Source organism: Corapipo altera, unplaced genomic scaffold (assembly GCF_003945725.1).
Source record: "Corapipo altera isolate COAL_440 unplaced genomic scaffold, ASM394572v1 0, whole genome shotgun sequence".
Taxonomy (NCBI): domain Eukaryota; kingdom Metazoa; phylum Chordata; class Aves; order Passeriformes; family Pipridae; genus Corapipo; species Corapipo altera.
Window position 1 is genome coordinate 13,776,849 of NW_020884872.1, and position 26,632 is coordinate 13,803,480.

At 38.1% G+C, this 26,632-nt stretch overlaps 1 protein-coding gene and 1 long non-coding RNA gene across 2 annotated transcripts in view; one reads left to right on the top strand and one right to left on the bottom strand.

The window, feature by feature from the left end:
- PHEX (phosphate regulating endopeptidase homolog X-linked) overlaps positions 1-26,632 on the bottom strand; it is a 97,068-nt gene that overhangs the window by 11,112 nt on the left and 59,324 nt on the right. Inside the window, exons 13-16 of the mRNA XM_027645828.1 lie at positions 20,901-20,978; positions 19,206-19,309; positions 12,693-12,751; positions 1,827-1,881 (exon numbers count right to left, since the gene is read on the bottom strand). Of these exons, the coding sequence (XP_027501629.1) occupies positions 1,827-1,881; positions 12,693-12,751; positions 19,206-19,309; positions 20,901-20,978 (296 nt within the window). The remainder of the gene's footprint in view (positions 1-1,826; positions 1,882-12,692; positions 12,752-19,205; positions 19,310-20,900; positions 20,979-26,632) is intronic.
- On the top strand, positions 22,534-25,176 carry LOC113948331. The gene is made up of 3 exons (XR_003528105.1): positions 22,534-22,782; positions 23,807-23,869; positions 24,997-25,176. It is a non-coding gene; the product is annotated as an uncharacterized LOC113948331 (long non-coding RNA).

The window sequence follows — 26,632 nt, forward strand, 5'->3', positions numbered from 1 at the left end:
AAAGTTCTCGGTCACCATGAGTAGCAGGGACAAAGAACAGGCTGGTGTTCTGGCACTCCTACATCTTTCCATACCTTCAAAAGATGAGGTGAAGTTTGGGGTGAATTTTGGCCTTTGCTTCTGGGAACCCCCTTCAGCATTTTGTCCATCTCAACAACAATTTTTGCCAGCAATTTTCCCAGTACTGTTCATGCTTTTTGCTTCTGGGCACAGTTGGATAGAGATGGAGGGAATAAAGCGCAGCCCAGCAGATACTGTATTAAAGAGGAACTTTCTGGGACTGAGGAGGCTCAGAGAACTGTAAGGAAGCTACCAGGTCAGGTAGTTTGAACTCTCTATTTCATTGTATCTGACAGTGAAGGCTCATAACTATGAATGATGGCATTTGAATGATATGTTATTTCATGTATTGAGATGTAAAAGTGATAACTAAGCTTCCCTTTATGCAAATATAGATGTAACTGGTTTTTGGTGGTTATGCTGGAACTGGACACTAAAATGCCACTAAATGTTAAATATTTTCTAAATCAGTTTTCCAGCAAGCGCTGATGACTTTTTGATGGTTTTTCTGTTCCACTGCCATGTACTCTTTCCTCTAAACAGACAGAAAACATCCAGAATATTTCAAGGACAAAAGCAATCTGTTGTCTGATATAAACTGGCTAAATTTGTTTACTAAATTTCATTTTGATATGTACTCAAGCAAAACCAATTTAAGCTAAGATAACCTTTAAAGATGAGAAATGAGTAAAGTATAATACTTCGAAAGAACCACAATTTTATCACTATGGTAGAAGGTCAGAGTACAGAGAAATCTCTTCAGAAAGCAAAGTTGGAAACAGGCCTGCAATAACCATAACAGAAAAAGGGTTCACCTTAACAAGAAAGGAGTTTCTCCTATCCCCAATTACCACTTAGAAAGTCAGCTGGCTCATAAGAATTCTCTTTGAATGCAAATTATTTTGTTCCTAAATTGAAGTGTCTTTCTACATATATTGCTAAATTTTCTGTTTACAAGGACACAATCCAGATAGCAAGATGACAAACCCAAACTCTTCAAAAAGTTTGATTTTTTTAACAAAGATTTATTAAGGATATGTTTCACCAGTAACTGCCTTTATAAAACTCCAAAATAACTTTCAGAAACTGCCAATAGAAACTTTGCATGGTCTTATCCTGCCCTAAAATAGAAAGTTATTGAACTGCACAAAAGCAGTGATTTTTCAAAATTAAATGTGTGTGACCTATAATTACTCTTCCTCAGCTACAGTAGCACATGGGCCAGCTCAGGCAATCATCTATGCACATGGACATATTCTTATGCACCTGAACAAGCACAAATGAAGGCTCAGTGTTAATTTTAGATATTAGCAGAAAGTGAACAATAAACTGATAATAATTGGCTTCTCAGGGTATTCACGTCTGTTCAGGAAGTGTTAGTTACCTGATTTACAATTCTTTTTAATACCTGCCATGTGCACACTGCTGCATCTTCATGCTACAGCATTGAAACACTTCCACTTGGGTGCACTTAATTAGCAATTCCTGTGAGAAATCAGTCATCAGTTTAAGACAACTGACTGCAACACATATGGCTCCCAAGGGTAAGAAAAGTTATCACACAAAGTAGCACTTCTCAAAGTCAGTTCTTTCAATGGTAAAAGCAGGACACAGCAGGTGAGAACATACAACCAAGGGCCAAGCTAGCCCTACAGCAAGAGTAGCCTTCTTCTCCATGCCCTCTTCTTTGTCCATGTGTATCTGCAATACTTTTCCCTGTTATTCCTCATTCTCAGGTGTATGAGGGTCCCTGGTGCAGAACTTACCTAGGATACTCTGTTCCCCAAAAGAAAGGTTTTTGTAGTTCTCCTGCTGGGAACCCTGCAATAGTAAGAAAAAAAAAATATATATGTATAGTGAGGTCAATTCAGTACAGCTGAATAACTGTCACAGTGCCCAACAAATGACCTCATTTGTTCAGTTTCAGAAGGTGAATCTTTGAGAGGCAGCAGAGATCCTCCTTCCTCCAGGACCACAATGGCAATAAGATTCTGCACTGAAAGAACTTTATTTTCATTCATAGCTACACACATTGTCTGTGTGAGTAAGTCATGTGTTCCTGTGAAAAAAACAGCTAGTGTTTCTTGTGAAGAATACTCAGATGTGGTAACAGATCAACAAACAATATATAGATAAAATGAAACAAGAATTCAAATAGTGTTAGCTTAGTGAGGCTTCAGTGCAGCAAAAACATGAAAGCAATAAAATGCAAGTGTAATTTTATTTAGTCTATGAAAATCAAAGGTAAATTAACATAATTAGACACTTTGGTAAAGGAGAGCTGTAGATTATTAAGGCTATAGAGTCAGTCCAGCTACAGGAATTACCTGGCTGCTTCTGGTAGACTAACTAATTATGTAGGAATCAAAATTGCTCCTCAAATTCAAAGTTGCATGTCTGTTTTTAATTCCAGGGTAATATTTCATTGACAGGGTACTGAAGACAGTGGAGCTGCACGTGGTAAAAGTTTAACACCTCAAAGAACTGCTAAATAAAGCAATCAAAGTTTTTATAACATGGTAAACAGTGCTACCCTTCCAGTCACAAATGTGGAATTTACTGTCTTGGGTCACAAACTCCCATCTGTTAAGCACAGGCACACACCTACTTTGAAGGTTATCCCACACGGACATCACCTTGTTGAGGAAGAACAGATTTCCACAGGTGATTCATTTGTTTTCCCAGGACCTTGTTCAGCCTATGGGTCTCTCTTCAGTAAGTCACCCAAACACTGAGGTCAAAACAAAACCCATATTCATTCCATTCTTACCCTAGTCAATCTTTTGTTGATAGGTAGCTCATGGATTTCTTTATATGTGATAAAGTGTCAGGCACGATCTTTGTCTTTTCCTTACAAAGTCTTTAAAAAACATACTTTGAAATAAAAAAAAAAATTAAAAACAAACAAACAAATAGAACAGTATGCTGAGTGTAATTCATGTCAAATGATGTGGCAAGTGACATGTACTCCAGGCCTGCTTTTTTCTGTTGCTCCTCTGTGGCTTCCATGATTACCTATTTGCAATCAGCTTACAAAAAGCATGTGTTTCAGACTTATTTTCTGAATGTTATTTGCGTCTTTTTCTTTTACTTCTCCAGATGCTACTTTGTTGTTTCAAGAATATTATCATTTGCTTTTCCATCACCTTTAAACACAATGTTACCAATATCAAGTACGAAGTTTTCCTGGTCTAACTCTCCTTGCCTCTCCTTGCACAGAGAAGAGTATTTACTCTGCATGTTTTTAAACATCTCACAGCAATGGTACATCCATTCAAACTGATGAAAATGGCTTGTTAGTGCACTAAGTTAAGAGCTGGAAAGCTAATCTGAACTGGTTCCTTCCAAACACTGAACCTCAGAAAAGGTTTTGGAATTATTAGGTTCTACTAACTCTGAATGATTCAAATGGTCCTTTCCCCACAACAGCAGATGAGAGGAATCATGGCCAAAATGAACAAATGAGCCCACACTGAAAATGGTATGAACCAAGGTAGCACAATCACTCCACAAATCATGTTTAATGATCACACAATCCTGTGTGCCTGTCACCACACCAAGAAGCTATCAAGATCTTTTAAGGAGCTGCAATTATTTTGTTCAGGTATAGAACTGAATATTGAATTTGCACTTGTCTGCAGTAGAGGTAACATACATTATTTACAGAAGGTGTAAACATTCGCTCAGGCTCATCCAGCTACGAAATATGATCAGCTGCGAGTTAAGCCACGAGACAGTTTTCACTGAATAAGTCATGTGAATGAATGCTAAGAAGCTCCAGCGCTGAATCCATATAACAGGTTGGTAATTATTTTACTCAGAATCAGGATCCATTTTAGGTAAGACATCACTGAGCAAAATGCTGGTTAAAGGAGTGGCTCCTGCTTCTAGGTATCTATGTGAAACATCTCTGTAGTTTGATTGCACTAAAGGAAGCTTTGGAATTATTGTCAGGCCAAAGCAGAATGAGAAGCCAGTATAATTTAATACACATCCCAGAAAAGTTCAGGAAACTGGAATATATTACTCCTGAGAGGTTTTGGGGTTTTTTTAAGAAAAATAATTATCTAGTTTTGAAACTAATTCTTTGGCAGCTATTATAGCAAAGGAGTTTTGTTCTCCAGAGGTTAGTAGCACTAAATGAGGGACAGTCTTGTCCACTATCACAAAACTAGAAAGAACAAATTTGGAATTGGCAACACATGGCATCCCTTTTTATGCAATGTCTCCCTCAGGCAAGCATCAACTGCATTATCCTTGGATGGAGCAAGGATAGCAATGTCATAGACCCAGAAAGTCCTTGAAATTGTAATAGGAGATAGATCACCTGACAGTTTCTTATTTTGTGCTGGTTTGAATTCCTCAATTTAAGCAATTCCCTTGTGAAGTCTGTTTCTTTTTTGCTTGGCATATTGCACCTAAAAGAATTAATGACAAAATTCAGAGAGCTCATAGTAGGCTGCATTTGCAATAAATACTAATGGGATTATTTATATGCCACTGGAGTTCAAGCAAGCTAAGAACTGATCTGAAGGAGTAAGACAGACAGACTTCAGATTATTTCACATCTTAAGGAATGGGTACAGGCACTGGGAATGTACTTTGAGCTAACATTTCACCATAAATTTAGTCTTTAGTACACCTTTCTCCCTCTACACAGCCCCAGAGGAGAGACAGAGGCTGAAAGTCTCTCTCTTTGTGCACTATATTGCTAGTGCAGGCTCAGAGCCTACACTAATGGCTATTACTGACCAACAGTGTTGTTTTATTACAGACCCCACACAAATCTACCTGTTATAATTAGGACATGGACTTGCAGAATCTGCCTTGACTGCCCTCTTACAACCTACCTACTTTTGGAGCAATGTCATTGGATATCATTCTGAGAGAGACACTGGTGTCACCTGCCACAAGAGCACTGGTCTGTGGACATCTGAGTTCCGTCTGTCATAGCACAGCACTGGTGCCCTACATCCATGCATCTTACCAGTGGCAAGGTGGCACAGCCAGGCTAGATGGACTTTGTGCCACTGATTGCAACACTTTAGAGCCCAGGTGTTCTGATCAGAGCCCTTTAAGCCCATCAGTTCAAGCAGTTTTCAGTCCACCTGACTATCCACTTGAGTAGCTCACTGTTCAGCAGCTTGAATTTGAGAATGTTAGGGGAGACAATGCTGATATTCCTGCTAAAGAACGAATCACATTCACATCTCTCTCCACATCCACTGAGCTAGTAATCTTATTGTAGAAAGCTGGTCAAGAAAACTGCATCTAGGATTTACTTTATCATGTACACAGAGATTGATGTGAGGCTTACTAGCTTGTAATTCCCTAGATCTTCCTTCTTGAAGATAGGAGTGACATTTGCTTTCTTCCAGTTCTCAGAAACCTTTCCTAATCACCACAACCTTTCAAAGATTACCAAGAGTGGCATCACAACAACATCGGTCAGCTCATAGGTGCACCCTGTCAGAGACCATGGGTTTGTGTATGCCCACTCTGTTTAAATATTCCCTAATCTACTCCTCCTCCACTGAGGGTAAATCTCCTTTGTTACCAGGTTCTCTACCCTCATTCAGCAATGAGACTACATTTTCCCTAGACTTTCTGCTGCTACAGGTACACTTCCGGAAATGTTTCTTGTTGCCCTTTACATCCCTTGCCAGATTAATCTCCAGGGAGGTTTAGCTTTCCAAAGCCCTGTGTCTGGACCCTTGGACAGTGACTCTGTTGAACTTTCCTCTTACTCATCTTACTGCTCTGGAATGCAGGGGCACTTCAAGCAGTGGAGTACATTCTGGCTTACTGCAAATATTTCACTCTGAATTTATGCTGATCTTGTAGCTCTGACAGTGCTCTACCTGCACAGACTACTTTTAATGTAATTGAAGGTTTCTAGCTTCATTTTATCCATTGTATCATTTTCAGCATCTCCCCACAGCAAGGTGCTATAAAGCTTGTTAGAATGTATTTAAATCTTGAAGTTTTTCTTTTTCCAATTTTACAGGGGCTTTACTGCCATTAATGAATATAATGAATACCTTTGTGGTATTATTATACGCATTTTGCAGATGAATAACCTTAAACTCAGTATAATACTGTTAGTTCACATGCAATCACATTTGATCTGACAGTTCACTGAAACAATGTAGACTAATAATGGATGATGTAACTAAAAATATGAGATGACTTGCCATATCATGAGGAAATTTGGAGTTCAAATCTAAATATGAATTCAAATGCTATAGTTCAGTTACATTATGCAGTTATATTGCAAGATGTTTTTAACCGAGCAAGGCAAGATCTAGTAAAACCTTATTCCAAGTTAGTGTCTTTACAATTTCCAATAATTAGATTGGTTTGTTTAAAGTAACTTCTGACAATCTAGTGAATCCCATATGTAAGTAACAGATAGGGCAGACAGCTGTGCTAAACTGTGTGATATACAGGGTACTCTGCCAATTGTTGTACTGGCAATTCTCAGATGTGTTTAAAAGCTGTAATTTGTTTTTTCAAGTATCACTGAAGGAAATGTAGAATTTTAAAGGGATAAGATACAAGCAGAAGACTAACTGCTAGTCAGTAATCAAAGGATATTGAATTCACATATGGAATTAAAGGTGAAGACAGCTAGTGAGTTGGTTAGTTATCTAAAAACAGCACAAAGCGCAGGATACATTTGTTTAAAATGGTTCCACAGACTTGTATTTGGACAACTGAATCTCATCCCAGTGATGGCTTTGCATATCCTGCTTGGCCTCTAGCTGTCAGTCTTGATGGCAAGGGTCTCCTGCAAGTTCTCTCTCAGATACAACACACATGAGAAAACATATCAGACACTATCGAGCACCACAGACAGCTTTGAGCATCTATATGTAGGTGACAGAGATCAAACTCTGTCATAACATGGACCCAAATCCTACACTTAATTTCAAGTTTTGTCCTGTGGACAAGGAGAATAGAAAACAACAATTGTGTAGGAATAGAAAATATCAAATGTGTAAGGCACAGTAACTGTTCCATGCCATGCAAGAATACAAAGCTTAACTTTATGAAGAGTAGTGAATAAATTCATTGAAGAGGTAAAGGGAAGTGATGATCTTAAAGCAAAGGACTCAGCAGCCTCTGGTTTAATTCTTGGCTCAGTTTCTACTTCACCTGACAAGAGGCTTTTTGCTGCTCATGAAAAAGAGAGAACCCAGTATTTCCCAAACGCAGTGGGGCAAACATGAGGAGAAACATGAGGTGGTCTGTGAGAGGCCAATGAATACTTTGTGCTAAGAGACTAGAAAACTTGTGAAAACATCTGTTTTTTCAAGAAATTTTAATCTTTATCTTCTGAGGGAAAAAACCTGACTAGATTCCCCAGGAGGGGGGGGGGGGAATAGAAAAAAGAAAAAGTTCTTCTATTTTATCTATTCATAAATAAGAATTTTAGGATGAAAAAATAAAGAATGGATGTAAGGATCATGTGTCATCTCACCTGTGACCATAATTAAATAAAAGAGAATAGTGGTCATTAGTAAATAGGGAAAATTGAAAATGAGGGCTCACTTAAGAACATTTAAAGCTTACTTAATAACAGGGCTCAGAAAGTGTTCAGATCAAATCCGTTATGTTCATTAACCTCCTGGAAACTAACGGCACACTTGAAACTACTTCATCAATAACCTTCCAATTAGTGTGGTTCTTAAGGGAAGAGAAAGTGCCTCTATGTGCAGGCCCCTTGTCCTCCCCTGGCCACGGCACCGTGTGCTGTTTGCCAACACTCCCCTGCCTCCTGGCAAGATAAGAGTTCTCCCTTGCAACTCACAGCATCAGCAAGCTGCCAGCATCAATATCTACCTAATGCTTCCTGTAAAGATGATACTTACTGGCTAATATGAACTCTCATCTCTGGTTTTCTCTATGGATGCTAATTTGAATGCAATTTTTAAATTCTGTTGTAGATTATATCTCCTTCCTGTAACATGTAATGAAACCTCTCTCTGAAGAGGCCTCTTGACTTTCACTAGAGAACTGCAGTACCAGCACAAATGACTTAGAAGGAGCATGGATATAAACTTACAGAGATAATATCAACATTAGTTAATTATCCAGTACATCTATTCAGACTTACACCTCATGTGTTGCTTATATTTGTCTCAGTTCATTGTACATCTCCTTTTCATTACTGTTCACAACCCATAAATGTTACTTTTTTGATATATTCTAGAGGCATAAGTATGGGGAAAAAAATTAAACACACCAAATGTCTGATGCACAGTTCCCTTCTATCCCTAACATATTCAAGGGGCAATATTTTAGTGCTGTAATGGAATAAAACCTTTTCTTGAACAGAAGTATGCTAGTATACTTTGATCATCACTTGTATCTATTTTCAGCACATATTTGTTGACTGCTCTAGAGTGCATTAAAATAAACTAATCCTTTAGGAATGTGTTTTTGGTGTTCCAATTATGATAATTAAAAAGATAGTATTCATGCTGCTTAGATTATATGAAGTGTACTTAGATACAATTTGAGACTCTAAAAGCAATGACACATACCTGTTGTCCCTATTAAGTACCTATAATTGAGTAGAAATTGACGAGCAAATGAATAGAAAATTGAAAAATTATCCAAACTAGGATTGAAAAGTTATTAACAACCATTAGAAACATGCATAGTAATTACTCTAAGTCACTTTGAATTATGGAAAAAGAGGAAATAAATAAATAGAACTCATGTAAAGAGAACATCAGGACTAAACTTGCAATAAGATAAATTATATGTACCATATTTTTAAACTCTGCTCTTTGCAGGACATCTTACCTAGATACAGATACTTATTTTTCCTTATTTATTCTTTGGAGATATTCACAGAATTTTTGGTCATTCAAGCTATCAACAGTTTAGTAATGGAAATTAAATAAAGTGATAACAAACATAAGGCTGTGTGCACTAAAGTGCAGCAAAATTCAGCACATGTACTTTATACATAAGTTTTGCTGTATTCTCACAAATCTAAATATTTTCCAAAATAATCTAGTTTCTATTCTCTATTAATTTTCACTTTTAGTGAAAAAAGACCTTTTCTTCCAATAATTGAGTAGCCAAGTGGTCAAATTGAGAACACTAACAGATTGCATGTATATGAAGATCAAATGGAATTGTATGGAGATTGTGGTGATTTTTTTAATGCTTATGTCAGTGATACAGACTACAGAGACAGAAGAATTTGTGATCCTTCCATCAGGTGTGTGTCAGAGATCTTCCTGTGCTCTGAGCTCTGAAAGCAGAAGCATCTGCCTAAAGTTCAGAAGTGATCAGGACCTTCAGATTCCTCTCCACCTCTGCAGGTACCTGATGATTGCTCCTTTTCAGAATCCATGGGTTAAGGCACTGATATTGTTTTTCCTCTAAACCCTTTCACAAAGCCTTCAGTGATTAAACAAGTTGGGAGTTGCTGTGATTATGTGGACATTATTAAACAGTACATTTCCATTTTGAAACTAAATAGTCTTAATTTTTAGAATCAACTTTTGCAACCAAGTGTTTTCCAGTCAATGTAGAAACACTGTTTTCCATAATCAAATTCTATTATGTATTTTAAAATTCTTATTTCTCAAATTCCCCTTAGAAAACTCACTTACAAAAAGCAAAAATAGATGACCCTTGAACACACTAAAATCCAGCTGTTAATTTATGAAAGGGCTTCCTTTGTTGTCCCATGACAACATCCAGGTAATAGCACTGGGAAAGAACTTCTTCAAAAGTGTTCTATGGAAATAAACATAGTATATCAAGCATACTTACTTGGATTCTGAATTTCAAAAAAACTCTAGTAGACTAAGAAACCATGATTTTTTTTCTAAAAGAAAAAGCAAAAAGCAACTCACATACTCACATTCACTCTTCACCATTATATCACATGCTTATTCATTCTGTCTATTAAATCATGTTGTAGTCACGATCAGATTCCTTCATATAAGGGTAGAAAATTACTTTTTATGCAGATCCCCATGAATTCTTTTTTGAAAAAAAAAAAGGATTTGACACTTGCCATACCTATTCTTCCTGTGCTGAGGCCACTATAAGTGATAAGCTATACATCAAAGCAGGTTGTTCATCAATGTCATGTCTAAGTTCCTTTGAAATACCTGGAAGAATATTATCTGGTCCTTATATTTGTCACAGTTCATTGTATGAATTTCTTCTACAGTGCCTTCCACTGACACTAGATTTTAAACACTTTCTGGGACTTACCTCTCATAGGAAAAAAGCTCCAGGATTAGAAGTTCCCAAACTCTTCCAATGAAATGAATTATCTTACTTTTATGTCTTAGAAACTTTCCTCTTTCAGTGTATTTGAAAGAAGGTTCTACTATTAGTTCTTATGCTCTTAAAAAGTTGGTCCTCAAAATCTCTGTGGGCTTGCTATATGACAACTATAAATTTCATTTGGTAGAGCTCATGCTTAATTCTTATTCTCAAATTATTCTGGTTAATAGAACTTTTTTTTTTCTGTTGTTTAACTAGGCCTTTAAAATGCTACAGCTTTTGTAGCGTGTGACCAGTCCCTCTAAACTTTGTTTGGATTAGTACTGAAAACACAGCTGCAAAGCAGTAAGGTAGGAACTGCTGGATGTGAGATTTGCCCAGTGAGATTTACCCAGCAAATATATCAGGCAATACGAGTATGCATGGGCTTGCAAACTTCATTCTCCAGCAGAGCCATTCTTTCCCAGCAGCATTAATGGAAACACAGTAGTGATGTGTCAAATATTTATCAGCAGCTTCAGACCTGAGAATGTTCCTCCCACATCTCACAGGGCCTCTTCCCCAATAAAAACACACCAGCCAGCAGTGAAAGACTGTGCTGTGCCTTTCTATGACTCTTCCCTCCTATTGCACATCATTTTTAGGGCATGATTACGTTTGGACCTCTCTCTCTGGTAGGAGAGGGTTTTGCTCAGAAAGAGCCACATTAATCCTTTTCCTCTTTGAAACAGTCGTAAAAGGGCTGTGAATAGCACTGTCCATGCTTCCAGGCCATGTGCTAGCAGAACAAGAAGGTCAGCAGTTGCGACAGAAAATACAATTGCCTCTACACCCACGAGAGATGGGTTACATTTGAAAACTCTCTGCCTCGTGACACTGTTAGACACAGTGAGTGTGAAATTTTCAGTGACCCCAGCCTCTCATTACAGTTTTCTCTAATGTGCCATGGCAGAGAAGCTGAGAGCAGAGCACTGCTGCAACTTGAAAGAATACAATGTTAAAGAAGCTGTAACAGTGATGGTTCTCATTTTGTGCTGACTGGGCTTCCTCTCCACTCACACAATGCATCGGTGGTGTCTGGTGCTGAGTTCCTCAGGAAGAGCAGCTGTCATGCTTCACGGGTACCTCAGAGCTGTGACTGGCTTAGGGGAGCCTCAAGTGCTCCCTCAGATGATCAGCAAAAATGTGACTGCTTAATGATGGCAGGCCTCTAATTAAGGCAGAGCTATCTAAACCTAGAAATAATTTTAATCAAAAGAGCTGCCTAATTATTATACACACTTTACAAATGAGGTCACTTAGACTTGAAAGAATTTGAGTGGTTTGAAGGCAACATTGTTTACAAAAATTGGTAGAAGCAGATACCAGCAGACTAAGATTGTCAGTCCCCTGCTGTAACTTCTTCAGTGTGATATATTAATTTTGTGCCTTTCAAAAACTACTTCTCTTCTACCAAAAGAGATCCAGGAGAAAAAGGGGGAGTCACCCAGCAATTTTTGATAGTCCTGTCTCTGGAAACCAAGATCACAGAGAAGATGGCAGCCAGCTTCCAGACCCTGATGGCATAGAACAAGAAGGCTAATTCAACATCCAAAGCTAATAAGAGCAAAGAGAAGTGCCAGGGTAAAGGTGACTCTGTTGTACACTGAAATACTGGTATAGAATTTTAAAGCCCATTAGAAATTTGCAATGCAAAGTCACATTAAAGCAAACAGAAATGAACATCCAAATCCATACACATCTTTTAAGAACTCTTTTACCTTATATGTTTCCACACCTAAATTTATGCTATCTAAAACAACCAGTAACTAAAATTAGAATAAGATGGTAATGTACACACAAAATAATTTCATCAAACTATAAAGGTAAGAATTTTAAGTTAGCTACAGATACCACTCTTTGTGCTTGAATATCTTGAACAAATCCACTGGACACCTCTTCTTAGGTTTTCTGGTCTATATCACAGTCTCCTCTAGTCATTTATTGCTACATATCTATCAATACTAGAGGACAGAATTGCTATCACTGTGTATTTATGGAGGTATGTATACACATGTTTTTGTTACAGAAAATGGAAGACAGAAAATCTAGGCCTTAACAAAAGTGATTTAAGCTATCATTTGCAATGGAAAGAGCACACACACATAGTCACTGCAACTCAGCTGACATCGAGCAACAGGAGTTCAAATCTGTGAGAGCCCTAAGTTTTACAGAACTATCCTCTCACTTAAGTCTCACAGCTGAATTACCATGTTTGAACTTTTAATTTTCAGTCACAAACAACAAAAATGGTACAGTATTATCTGATGGTTGATACATGCAATCCCAAACAGGCACTTCATAATTAGGCTCAGAAGTCAGATACTCACTGATCTGGTTGGTAGATGCACTATAAAAAGCATTTACAGTAGTTGGGCTTGTAAACCACCTGTAGTAAGAGCAAAAGAATATATCTGTCAGTACACTTACTCATCTCTATAAATAAAAGGAGTAAAGATAAAACTTGAACTCAGTAGAAGGAATCAAAAATATTAAGGATCTAGAATACATTAAAGCTTGAGTATTTATCCATTTCAACACATGCTACCTACACTTTCTAGAACATTGAAATCTACCGTTCACTGAGTTTAAGTGCGTACAGTCAATGAATGCTCAACTGGAGTGATTCTTAAGCTTTCTATTACCTAATCTGTTTAATTTCTAGGTGACCATTGTGCTTGAGAGGTCTGCCGTGCTGATGAACTGAAGTTCAGGCAGCAGAGGCTGCCACACTGACAGCAGCTGTGAAAACTCTCTTGGGTGGATTTTAATCATGTGTGGAGAAACTCCCTGTTGAAATTAGAGAGCATTTTGAAACAAGTGTAGTGGTTTCAGAGGCTTTGCTGAACAACTACTTGAACAATTAGGTTTATGCCAGCAACACAAGCTGGTACTTTCTGGGAATGTAAATTCAAAATGAACAGTTTCGTGTTCTGTACCCTACACAATAAACATGGCCATGAGTGTGCTCCTAAACAAATAAACCTAATGCAAAGAATTTCTTCACGTAGTTTGATTTCTCATACATACTGGAGGAAAACCTAGATTTGAACAGGATTGGACTTTGATGATCCTTGTGGGTCCCTTCCGACTCAGAATATTCTATGATTCTATGAATGGCAAATGGGATTTAAGAATCTCCTTAGTTTAAGCTCATATATATTGACAGTGGCTTCAACCACAGACTGGAAAATCTCAACTGACTTCAGCAAGATCCAAATCACCTCAGATGAAAGCCTGACTTCAGTGAGCCCAAGATTTCACCTCATGATTTCGTAAGGAAGAACTGAGATAAAAGTAATAAAGATGATGAGAATTAGTGGTTAATTCATAATAAATTAGAAGTGAGTCCAGTAAATCTCCAAACAGGAACATCCTGATGTCTTTAGCAATGCATTACTCCAAAGTTTCGTAAAGCTACATGAATGCAATATACTTGCTTTGGAAAATTTCTTTCAAAGAGAAGAGATAGGAGCTGCAAAACAAGGAGTAAGACGAAGGAAGATCTACAAGAACATGGAAAATGTGCGATATCGGTAACAATCACGTACACAATCTGTGTTTTAAAATAGCACCATCAAATAAATGAGTCATCTGTAGATCCTGACTCTTTTTCTGACAACTAATGTCCTCACATAAACCATGTAACAAAGGGAAGAGTTTTAAAATGGCAGCATTTTGTGTTTTATCAATAAATTTAACTGCTTCTCTTATTCTTCAAGCTGAGCAGCTTATTTTACAATGCATCAAATAGAAAAACTAATCGATGAAGGCAACAACAATGCTATCATGTACATATCTTAACCATCCATCACATTATAGGCTCTAATTGCCACAGATGACTCTCCCTGGTTTGTTTATTAGGAGACTGTGAATGGGAGGAGAAGGGTGAAGTTGTTTTCTGGTGTGTTTTCTGTTTTTTTCCATAATAAGGAGATTAAATGTTAGAGGTAATGTAATGAGATAATGGAAAATTGAAAGAAGAATGTGTATGGTGAGGGGATAAAGAAAAAAATTAGGAGGTTTAATCAACTACATTTCAATGTCATGTTTGTTCAAAGCAGCAATTAGCTGAACTGTTTTGAAGGATGCAAGCCTGCCACATATGCTCTGGGACCTGTTCTCCAGGCTTAACAGTAGATCTGGGGGACTGCCCCATTTCTGACAAGAAAAGAAACAATCTGAAAAGGATCCATCTGAAACACTCAACACTTTACATGTTACTGTAAGTCTGATCAAAGACACATAGTGTTCTGACTTCCACCTCACCCTGTTGGCTTGTTCTACCTAAAATAGCCTTTCCGGTCTCACAAACAGCAACTTTTAAGCATGAAAAAGGCTTCTGGAACAGCAAATCCTCCCTTTTTTCAAATTTTTCTTAGTCTTTCATTTCCAGTTAGAGAATCAAGGGCCTGAGACGGACAACAGATACTTCAAAACACACTAATGTGCTTTGCTCTTCTCCCCATCCTCTTTGCTGCTGTAGCCCTGGGGGCTTACCACAGCTAATTGAAGGCAGGAACCACCACAAGCAGTGGTCAAAGAGCTTTTCATTGACAAGTGACACCTCTCTTAACAGGACAAGTTTGCACCCATTTTTATTGAGTGAGGAGCTAGTGACACATGTACTTGTCACCACAGGAACACCTCAATTTGCCCAAGAACAAGAGTGAACGCTGTTGACATTTTGTCCACAGTTACTGAGGGAGGACATCACACCATCCTCTGGCCATACTTTCATACCTGTAAATTCACAGACTTGGAGCTTGTAGACTACCTACAAAGACATATCACAGCATCCCCATCCCGAGACAGCTTCTTTCTTCATGATCTACCACAACAATAACAGAGCCCATCCTGTTTCCCGAGCTTGGTATGAGCCAAAGACCAAGAGCAGCCTTGATTTTCTCATTGTAAAACTGAACTAAGTTCTTCCTAAGTTGCTTTTTCATAACAAGGCCTCAAAAATGACCCTGTATGAAGTTCTTGTCTTTTTAAGCAGCTAGGAAAAAGAGACTTAGGAGCCATACAGAAAGAACAAGAGTTCTCTAGTTGCAAGTAGAGTATAGAGCTTAATTTCATATCTAACACTTTGAAAGGAGCATATTTCCATGCCAGTATTTTGTTGTACCATTCTGAGCCACTCTCAGAAAGATTTAGGAAGTATTTTCCACAAAAGAGTAGAAATAACCAAGAATGCTTCCATTCAGACTAGCAGAACAACTTCACTTCTCATCTATTATCCTCTTTCACTGAGCTGCTTGAAAAGTCTGAGCCTTCAGTGCCACTTCACTGTTTAAAACAAGGTTCAAAGACCAGGACAAGGCTCCAGGAGAGACTCCTTTCCAGCCTCTCCTCTCCAGGGCAGGTCCCACCCATACAATTTCTGAGCTCTCCAGCAGTGTCTCTCCAACAGACAACAACCTACCCAGTGTTTTTCATGGCTGCTTTTCCCTTTTTGCAGAAGGAGCTTTTACACTGTCCTTAACAGCACCCAACACAGCCCCTCTCAGAGCTGCCCTCCTTTGTGTCAAACCAAGAGTCAGGGCTTACCAACAACAGTGTGTGGCGAAGAAAAATAGGAATAGGTCCTGGAGAAGACTCAGGAATCCTCTCATAGCACAACTTCTTTGTGTCTTCTGATAGGGATACCAGATGTCTACATCCCCAGCACTGAAAGCTGAGTGAAAAACGAATGATTTGTCCAGGTCTAAAATCTTACATTATGTCCTCACTTCAAAGGACAGAGATGAATGAATGTTGATATGATGAAGCGGTATGCCCAAGAAGTCCTCCAATGCTTTGTTATTTACAAGTATGATATCAGTGTTAAGAAGGACAGATTCAATCACTGATAAAAAGGTGCATCAGGTGTGTGTTTGCATATACATACACATATATGTATGAATGTGTGTGGCTCCATGGATGGAGAAGCAAATGCAACTAAAACTCTGACTCTCCTTTATTTCTCCCTTCCATATGGCAATCACTTCCCTCTATACTGTCTTTCATTTCCCTCTGCTCTAGCTGTGTCTCACCTGGGTTATAATCATTGTCTTCACACCTGGTGCTCATCCTCCCACACTACCCCCTTCCAGCCTCACCTCGTCCATCCACCCCCTCAATGTAACCAGTGCTGGTTTGTGCACCATATTCCTCAGCACCTGCACAAATCCCTTTTGTTCGTCTCTCTGTTGATACCTGAGCACTTTTTTTCTTGTTCAGTAGAGCCAGCTGTGAAGATGACAGCCATCTCCCCAGCCAGCTGTGACGATGGCAGCTGCATCCAAAGCGGGTGTTGAGGACAGCAAGTTACACCTCCTGCAGCTGTGGAGCCCAAGAGGAACCTGGCTCCCGGGATATGCAGAACAGGCAACTTCAGCACCCCAATACCTTGTCACAGCTCTTTGGTACCAGTAGCTCCCCCACCCACACCCTGAGCAATGCCTCATCTGACTTCCTACATGCTTCTTTTTCCTGTCAGGCAGACAACTGCTAGGGATGGAGGGAGCAGAACAGAAAACAAAGAATTTTGATAATTACTCCTGCTAGGTTGTTGGTTTTTTCCTCTTTTTAGATTAAAAACCTGTTTAATTTCCAAAATAATTAATTTCTACTTTGATACTCACATTCCCCCTTGTTTTATCAAATTCCTTTATCTTGTATCCCCCAGCTCCTCTGTCCATCCCCTCATGGGGTTTCCCTGGTGCTTTGTGTGAACCCTCATTTTGATTTTCCGTTAGTTGACAGTGCTGAGGAAAGTCGTTGCAGTTTGAAATAATATTGTTGAGAAACAAGGACCGTCTGCTAAAAGAATATTGTGGTTTACTTTTTGGGTGTAATTACTTTATTATCTGGTAACTTATTTCCTTAAACACTCATTTTCTTATTTATCTCTTTCAGCCCACAACTTTGACAATATTGCAGTATCTATCTCTAAATATAAATGCTATGCTAAAAGCTACTAAAGTAGGGAAAAGAAGAAATGAACTAAACAGAAACAAAATCCCGAGGGTAATTATCTACTAACACAGCACCAAGCTTCACCAAAAGATCTGTGGTGTTCTATTAAATGTAAAAGTTTAGAAAAACAAAATCAAACAAAGAAAAAGAGAGAGAGAGAAAGAAAGAAAGAGAGGAAGGGAGAAACATAAAGAAAATAAGATGGCAAATGGCTAAAAAGTGGCTGATATTTTTGAGGCCATGCCTCAGACTGGTGAGTGGGAGTCATTTGTTTATTTTAACAAATTTTAAAAAATTTATTGGAGGCAGCAGTGACTCTCATGCCTCGCTACCCCGCAGCAGACAGAGTGGCACCACTTTCAGGGACCTTTTCTATCACTGAGTAGTTGCAGAGACAGAATAATCTCCCAGCAGGAACCCTAATTATTCCTCCCCACCAGAGCTCAGGTGGAATTACCTCCAGTCCTACAGAAGGCAGAGCACATAGGTGTGCTAACAAAGGAAAGAGACCAAAAATCAAACTGCCACCCCCCAGGCCAGAATGTGCCCTGAGGGATGACGAGAAAAGCACAACAAAGGTGATGAGGGGGTTGGCTATTACATGGTCCTGGTAATAAAATGGTAAAGACAAACATGAGAAAGTGTTCCATCTTGGTAGTGAGCAATCGGATAAAACCTTCATTTTTTAAGCATACTCATGCCACAGTTCTCATACTGCAGTCCTTGAGTCAGGGACTACCTACCAGTTAATTTCCTTACAGGGGAGTTTTCCCACCGTGCCAAGAATCTACACAGTCTGTATTAGTGCTGCCCCAATGCTGATTGCGAGGAGGAGGTTGCTGATCACAATTGCCATACAGTGGCAAGTGTTATTTCACTGTTCTCATGGAACTGTTGCTCTGAAGAGAATATACTATCATGATCTAGTCCTGACACCCAGGAAAATCCCTAAAATGATCCCCTGGGATTCACCAGTGCAATGTCAGAGAAAGCTGTGATAAGAAGGTAAAATTCAAAATTAAAATTAAGGTATAAATAGTCCCTTCAATATATGGGGCCAAATTACAGCACTCTAACTGGCATGTCCTGCTAACATTCTCTACCTTCCTCACGAACAACATGGAGCCACCTTCAGAACAAGGTATGGCTCAGTTTCAGTAGGATTTTCTGGAGTCCTAAGGAAATACCAGCACAGGAGCTCAGCAGTAGCACCAATTTCAAAGTATGTGTGTAGATGGAGTAATTTTTAAGTATCATGATTACACTAATTAGATTCTGCTTAGGTTTTAATTTGCATTTTAAGGATTTGATTACCCACCAGTAAAAAAAGAGACTGATTCTCTCATGTATTTTATGACAGTTTGTGACACAATCTGCACTCTTGTGTTTACAAATAAATAAAAATAACATATGTAAATTAAATTATGTTTCATTCTGTACCATTGCTATCAACAGCAGGTAACTAACAATGCTGATTTATATTACTAATAATAACATTCTTATAATAACATTCTTACAAAATTTATTTCATAAATCCCTGCTGTACCATTTCAAACTCTAACTGTGACCAAGAGACATAATCCATTTTTAATTGCGATTCAATTACCCCTTCTTTCATTAAATTAAGTTTAAGCTGCAATAATATGACTACTGTGCATTCAAACAGGGATACCTAGAATTAAAAAAAAAAAAAAAACACACGTCTCCCAGGAGTTTCTGAATAACAGGAGGGTTTGCCCATAGGCTTTTTGTATCATAATATGTTGCCATGTATATAATTCTATTAAAATTAATATATAATACTATTTGTCCTATAAATTAGATAATATAAATTAAAACATTGTTAGAAGTGTATGTAAATTTGCCTTTTGTCTACTCACTCTGTTTTTGGAACTTCTTTTCTAAGCCAGTAGAAATCAGATTGGGCTACGTATTTGCGAGTTTGCATTACATTGCCAAAAAAGTCACTTTCTGTAAACTTCAGCTGTATGGATAAAGCACAGACATTTTAAAAGCATATCCAAAGAAACAAAAGCTGTCATAAAAAGCATAACTTCTATTTTTTACAAGATAATCACCTAATTTTTCAGCAATTATGGAAGCAATTAGAATTTTCACATTTTGGTAGGAAGAATAAATATTTTATGATCTTAGTTAAAACACAGAAATGGAACAGATATACACAAGGGTCTGGAACGCTGGAAAGGCTCTTTCCTGTGCAGAGAGGTGTTGAAGAAATCATAAGCACCCAACAATGGATTGCAGATGGAACTTCTCTTTTCCAGGAGGAAGTAGACTTACTTTTATTTTTAAAAGTGCATTTTAAAACCACTTCTAACAATGTCACAAAGTCCCCTTTCTCAGTTTGCTTTACATTTTATAACAAATACTTCATACTCTGTGCCCTCTGAGGGTTCTGCCACTGCTTTCTTACTGTTTCTCACATTAAATATATACACCCATAGGGCTCTGTGCTTCCATAAATTTCCAAATCCAATAGCAATTACACATACACATACAAATAACCATGCAGGCAAAAGGGATGTTAATAGTTCATAAATCCAGATGATATCCCTGTCATCAGCTTAAAGCAATCCTAGGATTTGAGAGGAAGTTGTATTTCAGATGTAAACTATGGTTTTGCAACCACGATTTTTCAGTATTTTTCACCAGACATTGCCACTTATCTGGGCGAATGCTTTGTCTCATTACACTGTCTTCACAGCACCAGCTCACCATATACTTCCCACAAACAAGGACTAGGTTGGTAGAGTTGGTTCTTCAAAGTTTTCTCAATAAATTAGGTCTCTGTTTAGTGTTTGTTCATGTGTTCTGGCAAAGATGACCGTGTCTCTTTGTTTTACTGGCTCAGGATTGAATTTATGGTTCTATTTTGCTTGTGACTTTCAGTAATACAATTCATCACATGCATGCCACAGTCAGAAAATGGTGACATATATTGTTATTGTTGTCACTGATGATGATGATGATAATAATAATAACAATAATAATAATAATTTGCCTTCCTGCCTTAGGCTGAACAGGTCAGGAAGGAGTCTCCCCATAGTATCTTTGCCCAGCAGCCAGCACAATAGGCCCATACATTGATTAGGACATCTTGACAAAACTATAAGCAACAATCATAAATAAAATTCATAGCCTGGAGAGCCTATATAGGGCATCATAAAGTGTGATATTCTGAGGTAAAATGCTTGTTGTGTTTTTGAAGACCATTATTTTGAGAAGAAATGCTTTTGGTTTGTTTCATTTTTACAACTAAATACCAATTACAGTGTATGTTTAACCTTTAAAATGCTTATTATCAGGAAGGTTCTTTGCACCCAGGTGCATTTTACTCCCCACAAGCCTCATGATCTCATTTAGGCATGCCAGCATTGACAATTTAGACACGAGAGCTAGCACACTTAATTAAAAAATAACACAAAAATAACCAGGCAAGCAAAACTCCAGGTGCATGCCAAACAAAAGACAAGCTTTGATTTTAGACAGCAGTGAAACAGAGCAAAGAATAGCTGCAATATGTAAATGAAGAAAGCAGCAAGTCTGACACTTACTGTTTTGATGTCTTCATTAATATATGTGTCATTCATTATAAACTCAGGGTAACCAACTTTCGCCATAACTGCTTTTGCCTTTGAAAAAGAAAATGAGAAAAAAAGTGTTGACAGATAAAACCACTTATCAACATACGGCTTTTTTTTTCCCTTGCTCTGTTTCCATTTTGCATTATTATACTTCCCTAGAGGCATCTTAATTTAACTTCAAATCAACTTGCCTACAAGGTAAAATTGGTGCCACAAATGAGCTCGGCATCACAAGGCAGAGGGTCCAGATTCTGTTGTCAGATTATCACAGTGGGTCTGTTGTTGCCTGCAGAGCTTTTGCGTAGTTACAGCTATGTGAGTGCAAAATCTCAACAGCTGACTTTCCCTACCAGTTTTTGTGTTAATCAAATGGTCAAATGCCTGTTTTTACAATGTTTTCCAAAGGACAACAGAAAACGGTCCGTTTTGCTATGGCACAGTAGCTGGTACACATTCAATGCTTAAAACAGATTTGATACACAGATGTGAATGAACCTTGGTCCCAGCAAATGCAGACTGATGTATTTCTACTGAGGGCCATTTCTATTTGCATCTGAAGATGGGCACACACTCTTCTGAAGGACATTGTGCTTTCCTAAAACTACAGGACTAATATTTGCCCTTTCACTAATGTTAGTAAGGGTGTTAAAATAAAACACTTCACTTTTCATTAACTTTGCTTTTTTTAACTCTTTTAATCATGACTTGGTCCCAGTATTTATGCACAGCCTGTGTAAACACTCCAGTGTGAAGTGATAGTAGCTGTAGATGAGTATTACCACTTTGTAAATCGTGGTGTGAATGTATAAACAGCCTGAGCATTCTTCTCACAAAAACACCAGCAGGCCACCCTTACACCCAGAATCTCTGTGGAAACAGAATTTTCCAGAAGAAAAGCAAAAGGATACAAAAAGATAAGACTACACACCAAGATGTGAAATGTGACAATCTGTAAAATAAATTAAAGCTATGATGGACTAGGGTAGCGCTAAGCTTTCATTTTGTATGTTTTCAGGATGTTGAGTGTATTTTCCCCATAAGTCTTTGGAATTTCCTCCACCCCTCAAAAAGCACTCTTCTGGACACTTGTTCTTCAAACTCAGATGTCAAAACTCAAATGAATATTGCAAGATATGAAATGCAATAAATTAATTGGCCTCTAAACCAACTGCAGACGTACCAACCCCGCATTCTGTTCTCATGAGCAGAGCCTGGACCCCTCTGGGGTCAACCAACTTCCATTTCCCTCTTCAGAGGGTGACTACTCAAAGGAAGATTCCCCTTCCTGCACAATTATATCCTTTGTCCCTTCTGCCCCTCCATAGTATCTCAATACAACAGGGCAGACAGCCAGAATTAGAAATGGCTGTTCCACTACTGTAAGAAGGAAGCTGATGGAGGACTCTGCCCATTTAACCAAAATAATTCTGTCTCCTCTTTTATTTTTCAAGAAGAAAGGCCTCTTTGCTTCTTCAAACTCCTTCAATTTCTCAATCTCATTTCCAATCCAAAATCATAATCCTCCATTCATGACATCACAATTAATTGTGGTTGAGATAATTAAGATGTCACAAACAGACGATAACAACTTCAGGTAGGAAATTAGCAGCAGGAGTAGATGATCTCTTAAGCAAGAAAGATCCCATTGTCATGCAAATTGCTCTAGTGATAAAGAAAGCAATGGAAGAAAAATGCTGAATGGGAAATATGAAATGAGCCAAATAACCTCTCAACAGAATGTTTTCTCAGTTTTCTAGAAGGTTTAGCAGTCTTTCAAGATATTTTAAATGCTGTGGGGAGGAGGGAGAATAAAAAGCTGGGGAGGGAGCACTGTTCATCTGCAAGTTTGTAGGTAATGAGGAGTGTCTAATTTTTTTCCTAGTAGTAGTGTCAGGTCCAACTGACTGAACTTTGCAAGGAACCACAAAATTTTCTTTACCATTTCCGATGTTTAAATCCCAGTTAAAACTATCCTTGAAAAAGGAAAGAGCAAAACTCATCAGTTTTAATTTCTGCTAAGTCAGTTGCTTAAATGAGTTTGGTGAATCTCATATGTTCTGCATGAGTTCCAGAGTACCTGTCTGAATCACAGTAACCTTTGTGTGGAATCTACTTAATTGAACACCTTAAGATTTGAATTAAACACATTTAATTTAAAAAATTGCTTATATGATGAAGAATAAACCCTTTAAAAACAATTTATAGTGCAACATTTAAAAAAATCAACAGTGGTTTTAAATCAAATATAAGGATTAACTGTGTCAGTACAATGGCATTTTACTAATGATTTAGTCAGTACAATGTCGATCAAAAATTTTTGATCCTGTTTTGGCATATAAAAGAACATTTTTTGTTTAGAGCTAGATTACATCCTTTAAAAGTGCTCTTAATTTGTATACTGTCTTCCAAATAGAAGCAAATAAATTCATGCCTTACTGGCTGTAAACGCAAAGGAGTATAAAGCCGGCCTAGATTTGGCAGTGCTTCTTTGCTAAGAGATGGGCTCTGCCCTTAAACACATGGTGCTAATCGTCTGGTTGTTACCAAAGTAATGTCCATCTCCACCACATGGACATTTTGGGATCTTTGTGGAATATCTGCCACATCCCTCTCACTCTCTTCTTCCACAGCAGCCCCCTGAGGGCAGCAGCTTGGGACTGCCAAATTTTGGCCCTTTTAGACCTCACTCTTTAACCAAGCATCTCTAAGGGTGAAGATGAGGCCTCCAGGCTCATTAATAGCTGGTCTAACATAGGTTGAGCTAAAGATCAAATATAATCACATAATCTCACAAGTAACCATATAATTAACTTTTTTTAAATTTTATTTTATTGACACTTAAACCCTTTACTCTTTTCATAGCCCTGCTGCATTAGGAAAGGAAGATGGGAAGACTTCTTCAGCCAGACTGCCTCAGGAGAGCTGGGCACACTTGTCAGGTGACACATACTTTTGCTTTGTGACATGAAATTGAGATTTCTAAACATGAGAATAAAATAGTTGGGCACTACTATACTATGAGGTATTTTTTTACAAAGGCTATATAAAACCCTAGTAAATAACAGAGTTTGTCTTGGAGAGATTTTTGAAAGTAAACTCAAAAGGTAATGCTGCTTCCAGTACTTTGATGTTTTATCAACGTCTAAAGCTACCTGTATTTTGTAGTATAGATAGATAGATAAGGGGAAAACGTTATTTTATTGCATTTGTTACTTAAAAGTTCTTAGCACAATATGTGTAGTTTAGAGATCTGAGCAGATAAGACAAAGCTGATGCTGACAGCGAAGGATGCATGGCTCTTGGTTGGGGAAAATGTTTCCTATGGCCAAAGCAAAACCTATGAGAGGACACAGGAAGCCCTCTGAAGTCCTTGATAATCCCTCCAACTGGGATTTCTCCTAGGAGCTTTGCATCAGGTGCAAACCTGCTCAGCTGAGCCCCACACACAGCCCAATTTATTTACACAACTGACAAGGTAGAAAGTACCATACTGGGAGCAGGTTTCTGAATTTGCATGTTGGAAGTCTTGTTTCTGTGCCTATCTTCTCTGTTCACTTGTGTAATATTTAACAGCAGTTTGAAGACTCCTTATTTATACAGCACAAGAAAGTGGAAATCTCGTCTACAATTGGCTTGCTCTTTGATAATGATGTCAGTATTTTCCCCTTGATAAGATTAAAAGTATGTTTAAGGGACCAGCATTCCCAGAGGCATCCATATGCATACAGGGAACTCAAATGAAATGTGACAAATGTACAGGAACCAGCCATGTGGCAATTGCACATGAATCCACCATAAACACACCATGCACAGTTTTATGGTGTAAAGGCTCATTTAATTCCTTTTTCTAATTTGCATATTAAATAGCCACATGTACAGGAAGAAAAAGGGTGATGGGGTACTTCCCCCAGCTATTGTTAAGCGCTCAGCCTAAGTTGGGCTATTGAGTAAATTAAGAAAACTCATCACTGCAGTACTCTTCTGTCACTGACAGCAAGAGGCACTCACAGGGGGTGACACAGAGAAGCAGCTCACTTTAGAGTAAGTCATGATAACTGTTTTCCAGCCCAGCAGCCAGAGAGAGCAGGCTCTGAGGCAGAGGACCCAGAGTGAGATTATTCCCTCCACCTCTCATTATGCATGGAAGTTTCCCCACTGACTTCAACAGAGCTGAGATTTTATCATCAGTGCGTCTTTCTGTCACAATGAGAGCACTGCTATTCAGTTTACTACTGAGACAATATAATAAAAGACCTTTCACTCTTGACTTAACAACTTGCCAGTGTGGGAATGCACAGGTATTTCAATGCTCCAAAGCATCCTAGTTTCCAGTCTATTCAAATTCTCACTTGACAACCAAGTGTGTGAGCCATCTGAGAGCCTTTTTTTGCCACGCAGAGTATGATCTGGATATTTTATATGCTAGCAACATTAAGTACTGACATATTTTACTTACTGTAAAGAAAAAAAAACCCGCAACACATCTCACCCCTGACAAAGTTTTATGAGTCTGACACAGATCTTTTGTATATCAACTTGACTCAAAATAACTTTGTGAAGATCATTTTCAAGCTTCTAAATATATAAAAAATTAATACAATTACAGTTCACTGAAAAATTAGCATGAAATACATTCTGAAAGCTAAAATCATTCACGGCAAAGTAATGTTCCATTTAATTACAAAGATTAATTCAGCCTTTATGTACTTGTCTGGTCATTTCATTTTCCATTGAAAACAGATAATTCAAGAGCCATCTGGTAAAACTGCTGCATAAATACTACTGTATCTAACTGGGTCTCATGTATAGAAAAACTAGGAAAATGGAGTTATGGATCTTGGCAAAACACAGAAAAGTTCCAACACAGGGCTAAAGCCCAGTCCTACAGATGTCAGTAAGAAGTGACCCACTGATTTGACTGAGAGATAGACTGGGCTCACCTTAATGATGCATAGTATTTCCTTTGTGGGGCCACATGAAATCTCAGGGATTTGCACATTTTCAAATACAATCAAAAGTGAAGTGGCAATTCAAACATGAACACTTGGCCTGAAATGGCAATTTTTAACAGTACTTGATCTGCAGTGAACTGTCTGTAATCCATACTCCAGAATATAGATAATCATTAAACTATTTATTTTTAAACCTTGGCTTTAACTGTCCTCTTTTATTTGCATGTCACAATAATAAAATAATAGAAACTGAGTAGACTTTTAAGGAGCTAGTGTTTCATTTAATAATAATTCACATACCACCACCTCACACTGCACCATAACCATCCCCTATGTACTACAATAATTGTTTTGAATGCTCTAAAATAATTGATTATGAAGACAGAAAATACAGTTCTCATTCCATTCTTGTAATAGCTTGAGGTCGGGGAAAAAAAATATATCTAGTGACTTAAGTGAATAATGACACCCATCACATACACATAAAATTGCTTTCAGTTAAATACACATTGTAGTTTCAAAACCGAGTCTAAATAACAGCTTTGTGCTACCAAATGAAAAAATGTGTTAGTCCTCACCCTTCTTCCCTGTTCCTCTCATCTCTGTCCATACTTCTGCTCATGCTGCTTGCACCCACAGCCTCCAAAGGCTGCCTCAGCTCCTTGCCACATCTTTCCGTGAGACTGCTTTCTGTGAAATTCACTACCACAGCAGGAATCTAACCAAATATTTCCCCAGCTAATTTTCCAT